This window comes from Megascapheus bottae, chromosome 10 (assembly GCF_031878675.1).
Source record: "Megascapheus bottae isolate mThoBot1 chromosome 10, mThoBot2.hap1, whole genome shotgun sequence".
In the NCBI taxonomy this organism is placed as follows: domain Eukaryota; kingdom Metazoa; phylum Chordata; class Mammalia; order Rodentia; family Geomyidae; genus Megascapheus; species Megascapheus bottae.
In genome coordinates this window covers 56,924,657-56,937,763 of record NC_143518.1, presented here as the reverse complement: position 1 = coordinate 56,937,763, position 13,107 = coordinate 56,924,657, and the positions used below count along the sequence as shown (strand labels likewise).

The 13,107-nt window shown below is 51.2% G+C and overlaps 1 protein-coding gene across 1 annotated transcript; it reads right to left on the bottom strand.

Moving 5' to 3' along the window:
* Positions 1–373: 373 nt before the first annotated feature.
* On the bottom strand, positions 374–12,427 carry Chit1 (chitinase 1). The gene is made up of 11 exons (XM_090339944.1): positions 12,403–12,427; positions 10,559–10,588; positions 8,405–8,606; positions 7,786–7,842; positions 6,408–6,573; positions 6,087–6,211; positions 4,658–4,781; positions 2,691–2,873; positions 2,332–2,439; positions 1,413–1,539; positions 374–618 (listed from the first exon to the last, which is right to left on the bottom strand). The coding sequence occupies exons 1-11, from the start codon at positions 12,425–12,427 to the stop codon at positions 374–376; spliced, it is 1,392 nt and encodes a 463-aa protein (XP_090196070.1).
* Between the last annotated feature and the right edge of the window lie 680 nt (positions 12,428–13,107).

Sequence of the window (13,107 nt, the reverse complement as noted above, 5' to 3'; positions counted from 1 at the left end):
ATGCTGTCACCTATGTGGAGGAAGATGCCCCAGGTCAGACCTGGCACAGTGTTGGCACACCTGCACTAAACAACCTCTCCTGGCTCTGCCCTACCTGTGCTACCCTCCCTTTTGTAGTTCACCAGGACAGGTTCTGATTCAACAGTTGCTTAGAGAACCTCTTTAAGTTACCACACTTTGGGGAGGAGGGTGTACACTAAAAGTTTATTTTGTGGTTTAAGAGGGAAAAATGGAAGCCAGGATGGAGAGCAGAAAGCCTGGCTATGGAAAGGCCATACAGAGGCTTGCAGGGGCCAGGCCACAGCCCCTAGGGAAAACCAGTGGCAGGCACACCAGATTCTGGCCCAGACCAGAAGCGAGAGGCTGTGGGGACTCACGCCCAGGTGCAGCACGTGCACGAGGTGCTGAACACGAGGCCTGATGGGCAGCTCTGCAGGAACTGCTGGCCCCCTGTACAGCTGTAGAAGGTGGACGGATCCCGGGGGTTGAGGTAGAGACCATCAGCTTTGCTCTGGCAGAAGGTGTCATGCCCAGGGCTGGGACCCCGCTCTGGTTCTGAGGGTGGCCCAGGAGCAGGCATTTGTGGCTTTTCAGGACTTGGAGGCACGGATGGAAGACCTGGGAAGACAAATTCAGTTCCACCAGACTGGTCCATGAGATCCCAATGCCAAGGTCACTCACAAAGCAGCAGCCGAGGAGACAGCAGCCCAGCACCCCACACTGCCCATGCAGAGCACACCACACCTATGCTAGGACATCTGACAGGCGACACCTGCGCTATCCACGTAGCAGGCAGTCAGTGGCTTCAAGCCATCAGCAAAGCCCAACCGGGCCAGGTGCTGGTGGTACACACCTGTAATCCTAGCTACTCAGGAAGCTGAGATCTGAGGGTTGTAAATTTGAAGCCAGCTCAGGCAGGAAAGTCTGAGAGACTCATCTCCAATTAACCAGCAAAAAGCCAGAAGTAGAACTGCAACTCTAGTGGTAGAGCACCAGCCTTAAGTGAAAAAGTGAAGGGACAAGTTCACCCAAACCCCAGCAACACACACACACACACACACACACACACACACACACACACACACACACACAGCCCAAGCATATACTGGTGAGGGGCACTGGAGGGTCTACACTGCAGTCTGGGCACCGGCTTTCTCCTTGCCAAGCCTGTGCCTGTGGAAGGAAGCCCCAGTTACGAAGCCCTGGCCAGCATTACCACACAAGGAAGACAAAGAAAAGCATGAAGGGAAATTGTGTTGTGTTGCCTCAGATCTTTCCTCAGATCCTAGGTGCATGAAATCAGGGAAACCACATATTGGGGCAGAGTTCTTTCCTTAGAAAAGCCACTAAATGTGGTTTGAGAAGGGGTTCACCCCACTCCAAACTCCATCCCCGGTGCTTGGCTCACTTACGCAGCTCCTGCCTCAGTGTCTGGATGAGTGGGTAGCGGCCCTGGTTGCAGAAGGAGCCGGAGAAGTCATCCAAGTCCAAGCTCCAGATCATGGCCCCGCCCAGGCCCTTCTGCTTCAGATAGTTGACCTATAGGAGGGGAGATGCTGGGGACTGGGGACACTTACCAGGCCAGCCCCACAGCCCAGGCTCTTCCTCAGGCCCACGAGTATTTGGAGTTGGTGGAACCAGCCTGGATGGCTGAGCCCTGACCCTGAAGGAGAGCGGCATGACAGGGGCAGGGGCAGGCCAGAGGCTGAGGAACAGTGGCAGTGGATGGTTTTGCTCTAACATCTTGGTCAAGCTGCTGCTTGAGGCACAGTCTACAGCTTCCCAAAGATCCCAATCATGATTTGTTCCCCATCATCACGGCGCTGCCCCCCCTCCCCACCCCCTCTCCTCCTCCAGGCTCCCAGAGGCCTCCACTCTCTTACTCGCTTTTGGGTTTATTTCAAGCACCCCTTCTCCTATCATCCCAAACATCACATTTCATTCCACCCCAGATTCTCCCAGAGGACTTGGCCTGCCCTTCTAGAAGAACCTGCCACTGCTGTGGGGTGCACAGGTAAACAAGTAAAGCTCGTGGTGGAGAGAGGCCAGAAAACAAATGAACTTATATTCAGGCTCCAGAAGGAAATCATGAGTTGAATGTGTTCCAAATTATTGCCAATGGGTCCAGTAAGATAATCCACACCCCCACGCACATACAAGTTTTACAAAAGGATTGCTCAATGTACAAGCAGTGCAGTGCTCTGTGTCAACACAGAGACCCGTGTCTTGTGGGAACATCTATGAGACTCATCCTTGAAGACATTTTGAGTGTTGACATTTGAAATGATTGTCAGGCCTCTGGTCTCCCATCCTAGCAGCACCCAGCCTTACCTTGGCCTTGAAGCTCTGTACATCATCAAAGCCCACCCACTGGTTGTCCTGGGAAACATAGGGAACCTTCTGCTCCTCAATTCTCTGTCTCATCTTCCAGGAGCAGACCTGCGGAAAAAGAGGGATGTGCTGGGAGGAGGCCAGACAGTCCAGCAGAAACCCATCTCTCCCCACCAGGAGTAGACTGGAGACTCCAAATGTCCTGTGTGAGGACACCTGGAGAATGTAGGAGGTTCTAAATGGAATGAGCCAGGACGATGTATTCAAACTTTAAGTACCTGGCAGGGACAGTGTGGAACTTGCTGGATCCCCTGGCCTCCTAGGGTGTCCCGTCCCCCCACACTCCAGATTTTTCCTACCTCATAGTAAGCTAGTATCCCTTCTTCCTTAGTGAAGGGGCCAGGGACTCCGGGCCCTTTGGCTGGGGCCCCCACGCTGGTGTCCGACGAGGCCAAAGTGAAGGATCGCCCATAGGTAGGCATGCCAAGGATCAGCTTGGAGGCAGGGGTCCCCTTCTGCAGCCACAATTGTACAGCAGCGTCCTAGTGGTGGAAAAGTGGGGGGCCAGTGAACCTCTGTCTTCAGACTGGCCCTGATTGCCCAAGAATGGAGTTGGTGGGGGGGGGGGGGCTCCAGAAAGAGGGCTAGAAGAACAGGGCCCTCAGCTGGAGATCTCTCTCACCACCCTGTGTGGCTGTAAGTTTTGCCTGAGTGTAACAACGAGGGCTTCCATCTGTATCACCAGCACCTACTGCAATGCTTGGCACTTCAACACTCCAAAAGATCAAAGGTCAGACATCAAACACCCTGGACAAGATGTGTCTGCCTATACACTAGGTCTGCCCACGATCACACCCTGAGTGATCTAAGTCTCCCAGGCCTGTGGTGGAGGAGGCTCCTACATAGTGAAAGTGAATGCCAAGGATTTTCCCTTCAATTACAGCTAAGAAGCATCTCTAGAGAATCCAGGCTGACTTCCTCTAGGCTTTCTTAACACAGGGAAAGGGTTTTTTGGTTTCTGTGTTTGTTTTATTGTATTAAGATTTAAACACAGGTTTTTGAGATTGCTGAGTAGGCGCTCTACTACTTGGGCCATATCTTTAGCCCCTTTTTTTTCTATTATTTCTCGGATAGAGTCTTGCCCTTTTTAGCCTGGGAGCTGACCTCGGACCTCCCAAACAGCTAGGCCCACAGGTGTATATGACCACGCCCGGCCATTAAACATCAGTTTTCATTCCGCAGAGTTATTTTTATTAGTCTAGTCAGACCTTTGGTGAGACCTGAGTGTACAGAAGTCAGGGCTGTCTGTTCACTTGACATGACACTTGGAGACAAATTTAGAAGCCATCCTTAGATATACAGTGGGGTGAGAGGGAGGAAAAGGGCCTCATTTCATGGGCTGGGAGCAAAGCTCAAGCGGTAGAGGGCAAGGCTTGGGTTCAATCTCCAGTGTGGAAAAAAATGAAGTCCCACAGAATTTTACTCTCCCAAAAGCAAACAGTATGCTAATTTAGGGCTTTTAATGGTTGTTGTTTTAAGAAAAAGCAAATGTGGTTATTCTTGATCTTGAAGATAGAGAGTGGGTTTATTAAAAGTATCTAGCCCACCATCTGCAATCTAAAAACCACTCCAGCCCTTTTCTGCGGAGGAGAATTTTCTGAGTGACTTCCCCCCGAGATGCTACCAACTTGACAAGCACCTTCTGCAAGGTCTGCAAGTAGCCAAGAACCAAAGGCCCCTGCCGTTGTCTGGAAGGAAATGAAGTGAAGCTGTGAAGCAGCCAGGATCCACATTGGCTGGAGACTCAAAGGCCAGGAAGCCTCCTATCCCGTCCGTCTCCTGTGTGCGTGGTGTCGACACCACTGAGTGCAAGCAGTGGAGAGGCTGCATGAAAGCTGGGCTTCCTCCTCCACAAGAGCCCAGCAATGATGCCAGGGCCAACCAGTGGCTCCAGAGGCTCACACATGTAATCCTACCTACTCAGGAGGCTGAGATCTGAGGATGGCAGTTCAAAGCCAGTCCAGGCAGGAAAGCCCGTGAGACTCTTACCTCCAAATTAACCACATCAGAAGTTGGAGCAGTGGCTCAAGTCGTAGAGCACCAGCCATGAGCAAAAAAGCCAAGTAGTAGCAAGAGGCTCTTACTTCAAGCCCCAGTACAACATACACACACACACACACACACACACACACACACACACACACACACACAGAGTTTCTTAGGGCTCTGTCTGATTGGGTTTCCTGGATTTCTTTCCATTAGAGCTTTGAGGTCTGAAGACCTCTAGTCAGGGTCTGCAGGGTGGAGGAGTCTCCCTGGAACTTACCACATTCAGGTCAGCGTTTGCACCTCTACCTCCCTGCCTCTTGTAGAGGGGGCTGTGATGTCCTGTGACCTTCTCCCAGGAGCCATGCAGGTCATAGGTCATAAGATTGATGAAATCCAAACTCCTGCAAGGATGAGAGGGAAGGGTTGATAGCTACTGTTCGTTCAGACTGGGGCCCTCTCTTCTTCCCTTTTTCTTTTGCAGCATCTAGGGAGGGTCCCTGTAGCCAGATGTGGGGGTACAAGGCTCATCCCTGGCTCTCCACCCACATCCCAACTTGAGGTTGGCAGCTCAGCTCTCCAGCACCCTCCGCACGCTGGGCGATTAGGACAGCTGGTGCTAATTCACTGTTTTGGAGAGGATTTCCGCTCAATATTCCTCAAACTTTAGTGCACACAAGCCATTGGAAATCTCAATAAAATGCAAGTTCTTCCCCAATCAGCTTGAGGCAGATCTGAGAGAGGTGGTAACTGGTGTTTAAACTTAGGGCCTGTGTGTGCTAGGCACATACTCTAAGACTTGAGTCACACTTCCAGCCCCTTTTGGGATGGGTTATTTTCCATGTTAGTGTCTTGCCTGGTGCTGGCCTAAGCTGTCATCCTCCTACTTTCCCTGTGTTGCTGGAGGTGACAGCAACTGTGCCCAAGCATCATGGAATGACAGTCATGGGCCACAGTGCCCAGACAATGGTTGGTTGACATGATGTCTCTCCAACTTTTATGCCTGGTTGTCTTTAAACTGCAATTTCCCACTTCTGTCTCCCAAGGATTATGAGATTGAACTACTGTGCCTAGCTGAGAGATTGTTTCTTCCCTTCCCTTTCCGTTCTTTCCTTTCTTCCCTTCCTCCCTTCCTTTTCCTTTTATTCATTCATTCTGTCTGTCTGTCTGTCTGCCTTTTGTGCCAGAACTTGGGTTTGAACTTTGGGCCTTGTACCTTGCTTTTTCAGTTGGCTCTTTCACTCAAGGCTGGCATTCTACCACTTGAGCCACACCCCCACTTCAGCTTTTTGCTGGTTAATTGCAGATACAAGTGTATTGGACTGTCTCTGCACTGTTAGCTTCAAAACTCAGTCCTCAGGTCTTAGCATCCTGAGTAGTTGGGATTCTAGGCATGAGCCACCAGCACTCAACTGAGAGTTCCCCCACCCACCCTTGTGGATATTAAGTGGTTATTAAGGGTGGTTTCAGTCCCCCCTCATTTGCCCCAGGGCACTTTTACTTTCACAAAGAGCTCCTGAGAAGAAGGAAAAGATCTGAAAAGAAGGATCTGGAGTCTGGGGTGGAAAATATGAAACAAGGTTTTACAGTGTAAAATCTCCACACCACCCACTGTAGGTGAAGGCCTGCTTGATGAAAGACGCTCAGGCCACGCTCCGCCTCCCATCTCAGCCATGGACATGGGTCCAAGTTGCCTGTCTGAGACTCACTGAGCAATTCTGTCCACCTCGTAGCCAGCCTCCACGTGGCTTCGCCAGGCAGGGACAGCAGCACTAAGAAGCAGTCGTTCCCTCCCAGAGTTCTGGGCTTCCTGCTGGAAGGCCTTAGCCAAGTCCTGCGGGGACAGAGGCATGAGCCCAGGCCACTCCACAGACCGCCAGGGAGCCTTGCAGCCACCCACTCTCAGGAGTCTGAAGACTGTCCACAGGTCTGAGCGGAGCATCACAAATATGAGAAGCAGCTGACCTAGGAAGCAGAGAGCACCCCCATGCTCTGGGTCCCTTGGGGAGCCCTGCCCCACCCAGCCAAACCTGCACCAGGGTTGTGAATCGCTCCTTGTCCACAGCCGGGCTCCCGCGGCTTCCTGGGTATTCCCAGTCAAGGTCAAGACCATCAAAGCCATTTGTGCGCAGAAATCTGATGGCTGAGTCAACAAAGGTCTTCCGGTTCTGCGCTGTGGCCACCATGTCAGTGAACCTGGAGTCGTGGGGTGGCGGTGTTACGGGAGAACACTGCGGGGTGTGGGGGGAACACTGGGGCTCGCGTATCTGACCTGGAAGGAGCTCTGACAGGGCTGTCTTGGGGAATGCTGGGATATTGGGGAGGGGGCCTGGTTAGGGAAAAGGAATTCTCTAGCTACCCCCAAGCAATGACACAACCAGGGCAGAGTGACTAAGAGTCCTGCTGCCAAGACTCCTTCCAGAAGCTTCCCACCACTTTCCTGAATTGTCCCACTCTGAATTAACTGCCTCTAACCCTATCTGAGTGGAAGTTAAGGAAAGATAAGGGGTCAGTTCCCACCATGCAGGGAAGGAGAAGAGCTGCCCCGCTCAGGTTCCTGGAAGTTAGCCAAGTTACCTTTCCTCTAATGTACGTGCACAGTTCTAACCATTGTAAGTCCAAAGTTATCTCTCCATATCACCCTGCGGCCCTAAGACTCGTCCCTGCATTTCTCAGAGGTCTTAAGTTCCTTGTAGACTGACCCTAATTTGCTCGTGTTCATTTCTAATTTTATGTAATTCATAGCGGTGGTTCTCTAGTGGAGTTCATAGTCAGGCTGAAATCCCCTACTTGTCAATGGAGTGTCTGAACATAAGGATTATTTGGGGGAGATGTGTCCTCAAATGCGTTTTAAAAGTTTTTGTCAGTATGGAGCTTTGGGAACTCCACATTCTGGACCGACTTGCTGATTGATTAGGAAAAATCTAGTTCTGTCCATTCCGCAAATCAAAAATATTCCAGGAATGCTAATTATTTGGCATCTGAATTCAGTCTTACCAACTGCTTTTCATACCCAAAAGTGGAATGAAGAAAATAATTCTTCCTCAGACAAGATAGCCCACTTTAGAGGTCTCGGGCACCGGACGTGTCTGGGATCAGGTGGTACCCATCCCATCTCCCCTGTCATAGGGGAGGGGGCTGCGGCCTGGAGATAGCGGAGCTCTCTGTGCTCTTGTACATACTGTTCTTTAGACAGGACTCAGACCCCTAACAGCCTGGGACCATGTCACGCCCGCCTGCTGCCCTCCTGAGAGGAGAGAAGCCCAGGTGGTTGTCTCACCTTCCCCTGACCCTGCCTCCTCCTGACCCAGATTTCCTACCTCACCCCTTCACCAAGGCTCCCCTCTGACCCTTGCATCAAGTCCCCACCCAGGGGACTCTGCCATCCAGATACCCATGTCCACTCACTTCTGGGTACCAAAACTCCAGCCTCCGACTGCTAACAAAGTCTTGAGCCTGGAATTTCTGGAAAGACAAGACATGTTTGAGGACAGACCCCACCTGCTCAACCAGGCCCTGATGGGGGGGGCAGGGAGTGGGGAGCAGAGGGGACAGGGAGTGGGAAGTTCACCTGTCCCCACCACAAAGCCTGTGCTGAGCACACTGGTCACTGGCAGTTGGGAGAGGAAAGAAGTATTGATGGCTTAGATACCTCCTGGTCTAACCCAGGAGACACCACTCGTGTACCATACCCAAGGCATTAGAAAGTAACGGACGAGGGTCCACAGAGAGCTTTGTAATGGTGATCTTAACACATAAGCCAGGGGATGAGTAGATGTTAGGACATTTCCAAGAGGAAGGGACTTCCCCAGCGAGGGAGACGTTCTGAATTCCAGTCCCACCTGGACCTCATCTGGAAGAGGCCTTGAGGATTCCCTCTTCCGTCCTATCTCTTTCACAGAGGTCCCCAGAACCCAGAATGGTGAGGTGACTTGCCCAAAGCTACACAGCAGGTGTGTGGCCAGATGGCAGCCATGGGGCATGTGTCCCCACACACCCACCGCCTCCTCTCTCTTCCATGGCTTACGTCTTCTTCAGGCTGTTGAACTCCTGGTAGAGAAATTGGTCATTCCATTCTGCAAAGCTGAGCTGGTGGTTGCTTATGCCGGCAAAGGCATAGATCAGGTGGGTGCACAGATCCGGGGCCACATCCTTGGGCACAAACTGAGCTGCTCCTTCCCGGAACTGGGACCAGTTGGTGAAGTAGCACACCAGTTTTGTAGCAGAGCCTACACCATGAGGGCAAAGGAGAAAATAAGTGGTTATCAGAAGGCTTTATGAGAACCGATGAGTTCTGCACCAGAGACAGACAGTGACTTTGGGTTGTCTATCTGACACATTTACAGTAAGTTAGGAGCCTGATTTACACCAGAAATGGGATGCATATACTGAACATTTAGCAATGGCTTTCAGAGACCAGCTTGGTGGTCGTCAGGATGCCTCTGAGTGCAGAACCACCTTTCTTACCAAAGCAGAGGCTCGTGAGCTTGGGTAGTCAGCATGGCTGTCCAGAGGGCAGGAGAGGAAGTGAGACTCAAATATCCTGGCCCCTGACATTCTTGAAAGGTGTTAAGCTCAGAGCCTGGGTGTCCAGGACCAGTCTGGCAGGCAGGCTTCTCTCAGCCCCAGTGAGATCCCCCTTCAGGTCTGGAACTTGGTGGAAGTCAAGACCAATGAGAGCCCAGGGGGATTCTTTCTTTTTCTTTTTTTTTTTTTGGGGGGGGAGGGTGGGGATGGGGAGGTCATGGTGCCTGAACTTGGCACTGTCCCTGAGCTCTTCAGCTCAAGGCTGCCACACTACCCTTGAGCCAGGCCACACTTCCCATTTTCTGGAGGTGAATTAGAGATAAAAAGTCTCATGTCCTTTTGAGCCAGGGCTGGCTTGAACCTTGATTTTCAGATCTCAGCCCCCGGAGTAGCTAGGATTACAGGTGTGAGCTGCTGCACCCAGCAGCAGGGGGGAATTTAAACATGGCTGATGCATCTGCCAAAGGAAGGCAGGCAGAATTTTCTCTAGTTGCAACTGGGAATACTTCAGTGTTAATCAAAATGCAAATGTAAGGCGTAGCAGAGAGGAAGTTCCAGTGACAGGCCTGGCATTATGTTTCTTTAATCTTGCATTAAAGTGGTTTACACTTGTTTGTTCACCCTTGTGTACAATCTACATTCATCAGCCTCACCCACTAAGATCCTAATGAAGAGCCTCTCTCATCTATGCAGAGGCAGCTTGCCTCTGACTTCCCCTGGAACATGTGGGAAGACGTGGAAGGAAAGCTTCTGCTCCCGGTGGGGGCTAGCAGTGATGACTGACCCCTTGCAGGTCAGCCCCATACTGGAGGGACCTGGACACCAGAAAGCAAAAAACACTTGTCTTTACTTGTGTATTTGACAAAACAAACTTGGCTCCATCTCTTATTTGGTCCTGATGGACCTAAAATGATTGAGCTTCCTGCAGTCTCTTCCCACTCCAAGCTCTATGATGGGGTGATTTGGAGGAGCCAACAATTTATGGCAGGGGTGGAGTGGGGTGGTAAGTTTGGACTAGAGGGTATCTGTGCTTCCCTGTTCCCCAGTCGGGTCCCTCTAGAACTCCCAATCCCTCTGTGGTCATTGAGAAGGTGCAGGAGAGGAAGCTCAGGAGTGCTAAGGGCCAACCTGGGCTATCCAGATGGCTCTAGAGGAGGAGGAAGAGAGAATTGGTGTGGTTACTGACCCTGGCAGAGGTCACCCAGAGTGGCATTGGTTGGCAGGGTGAGGCTGTGGCCTGCAGTGAGCTACAGGAGGATAGGGAGTACCTCACAACAAAAGGAGTTAGGAGGAGCTCAACCGAGAGAATGTACCTAGAGGCAGGAGACCAGGAGCTCTTGTTCTGTCTCCTTCTGCCACCCAGAGCCAGGGATGCGGATGGATTGTGTAGTGTGGAAATGGTGAAGTGTGAACAGAGACACTAGAATGTCAGCACTGGGTATAAATCCCAGCTCTGTAGTGTGTAGCTCCTCACCTTGAAAGCTAACAAAAGCTCTTAGTGTGTGTATACACATGTGTGTGCATACCTGCATGCATTCATGTGCGCATACCTGCATGCATTCATGTGCGCATGTGTGAAAGGAGGGTTGCATTGCAAAGCTAGGGCAGGGTGAAGGGACCAAGCAAGGGCTTGCCTGAAGATCCAGACACTTACCCCACCGGACCAGCAGTAGAGCCATCACACCTAAAGCAACACCAGAGAGAAAGCAAAGGTCACAGGTCAAGGTTAAGGTCATGATGTCATCCTTACCACCCCAGGCCCCAGGAGCTGATGGGAGCACAGGAGTGGAGGTGGCCAGTGAGGGCTGGTTTCCTAGAATGGATCCAGTGTCTATCTTGTCACTTGAGCCTGGTGACAGAGCAGCCCTTTCTGTCTGGAAGCTAATAGAAGGTTCCATGGGCTGAGGATGTCCTTGCTCAAAGGTCTCAGTGTAAGATGGTGTGGATTTGTAAAGATTTGGGGAAGCCGAGCGCGGTAACTCACACCTATAATCCTAGCTACTCTGGAGACTGAGATCTGAGGATCACGGTTCAAAGCCAGCCTGGACACTGAAGTCCATGAGACTCTTATCTCCAAATAACCAAAAAAGTGGAAGTAGTGCTGTGTGTGGCTCAAGGGGTAGGGCACTAGCCTTGAGCTAAAGAGCTCAGGGACAGTGCCCAGGCCGAGTTCAAGCCCTAAGACTGACAACAAAAACAAAAAAAGGCTGGGGGAACTGCTGAAAAGAGCCCACAGGGCTGGGTAGGGAGGAAGGCATCACCTCTACCCTCTGCCCGCCCCGAAGCTCACGACTTCCCGTTCCTTCCCACGGCCTGGCACCCTCGGAGACTTCAAAGAGGTTTCTCCCCTTTCCCTGGTGACCTTTAATCAACAACAACAACAAGAATCTTGCATGAATGTTGAACAACACACATGGTGCTCTTGGCTGCTGAAGAAGCTGAGACCTGAGCTTTGACACCAGCCTAAGCAAGAAAGTCCCTGAGACTCTTGTCTCCAAGTTACCAACAAAATGGCCTAAGAGGAGCTGGGTTAAGCAGGAGAGCATCAGCCTTGAATGGACAACCAAAGGGGCAGCATCCAGGCCCTGAATTCAAGCATTAGTACAGATAGATAGATAGATAGATAGATAGATAGATAGATAGATAGATAGATACTCAGGAGGCTGAGATCTGAGGATCACAGTTCAAAGTCTACTGGGGCACTAAAATGTCCATGAGACTCATCTCCAATTAATCATCAGAAAACCAGAAATGGCACTGTGGCTCAAGGGATAGGGCAGTAGCCTTGAGCTGAGGAGCTCAGGGACAATGTCCAGGCCCAGAATTCAAGTGAAAAAAAAAAAAAAAAAAAAGGTGGGGCGGGAGTTTGGCCTAGTCGTAGAGTGCTTGCCTAGCATGCACGAAGACCCGGGGTTCAATTCCTTGGAACCACATGCATAGGAAAAGAACGCTGGAAGTGGTGCCGAGGCTCAGGTGGTAGAGCTCTAACCTTGAGAAAGTCCAAGGACAGTGCTCAGGCCCTGAGCTCAAGCCCACGACTGGCAAAAAAAAAAAAAGGTTTCTCCCCTCTTGCTGATGACTGGGCTTTTCCTGTTAACTTAATGAAACCTTTATGAGAATTTCAAAGGCCCAGGCTGCCCTCTTCCAGGACAGTCCACACAGGACTGGGGGGAATCATGTGAGAGTAGGCACTTCTTGGCTAGAGCCAACAGTGAGGACTCAACATGGAACAGCAAAGCCCCCACCGCAGGGCTCAATGACTTGAGTTCCAGGACAGAAGGACTGACAGCCTGAGAGAGAAAGCCTTCACTTACTGCCCAGAGGTTCTTGAAGTGAAAGAGACCTATGCCAAGGTAATCATGGGAAAGCAAGCCAGGAGGCAAGGATACAACCTTCTGAAGTTGTCCCACATCTTCCTAGAAGCCCCAGGCTAATGTCCATCCTCTTCTGCCCATGGTCCTACAGCCCAGCCCACTCTCCCATCAGAGCCCACATTACCTGCCCAGGCCACTGACCGAACCATGATGCTCTCTCAGTGGCAGACGTCAGCCCTGTGCAACCCAGAACCTGCTCTGTTTTTATTTGTCTTCCCTGTCCCACCCCTGCCAGTCATGTTGAAATCCAGGGGCTGAGGAAGGAGGGAGAGGAGAGCTGGAAGTGGCATGCACAGAGGGAAGGTGCAAGCTATCGAGAATTGAGCAAACCTGACACCGTGGTCTTTAGCAATTCGTGCTTCTCTGGAAAAAACCCAAAGATGCAAAATAGTCTTCATGTTGCTAAGAGGCAAGACAGAAAAGTGGGAAGTGTTCATAAACTTCCAGCTGGCTGAGTGTGAGCCTCACACGGCTCTTGACTTTGGTCTTCTTGGGGTGAACAGTTTCAAACCACATGGAACTTCAGTGAGGAGAGATGACTAACTCATGAGCCAGGGAAGTGGGGTTCTACTCCAGGTCTCCTGCTTCCCCTCTGCCCACTCTTGAACTCAGTTTCTCCATCTGGAAGGTTATGAGGTTGCAAAAATTATTTCTTTCTTCATTTTTGGTTCACTGCAATGTTTATTGAGCAGCTGAGATGCAAAGGTAAATAAAATCTGCCTATAGGATGAGCTATGCACAAACGGCCCCACAGAGTCTTCACCAGGTGAGGTGTTGGGCTCCAGGTAAGAATCCCGGGCATGCTGTTCTCTAAAAGTTCACATGTGGG

Bases quoted from the DNA above. Each gene is read 5' to 3' on its own strand.
- Chit1 (XM_090339944.1), bottom strand. From the start codon at position 12,427: ATGGTTCGGTCAGTGGCCTGGGCAG. The intron at 4,782-6,086 runs GTGAGTCTCAGA...TCATCCTTGCAG, and splicing joins GAGGTGGACAGAATTGCTCA to GAGTTTGGATTTCATCAATC. The intron at 619-1,412 runs GTAAGTGAGCCA...TTGTCTTCCCAG, and splicing joins GACACTGAGGCAGGAGCTGC to GTCTTCCATCCGTGCCTCCA.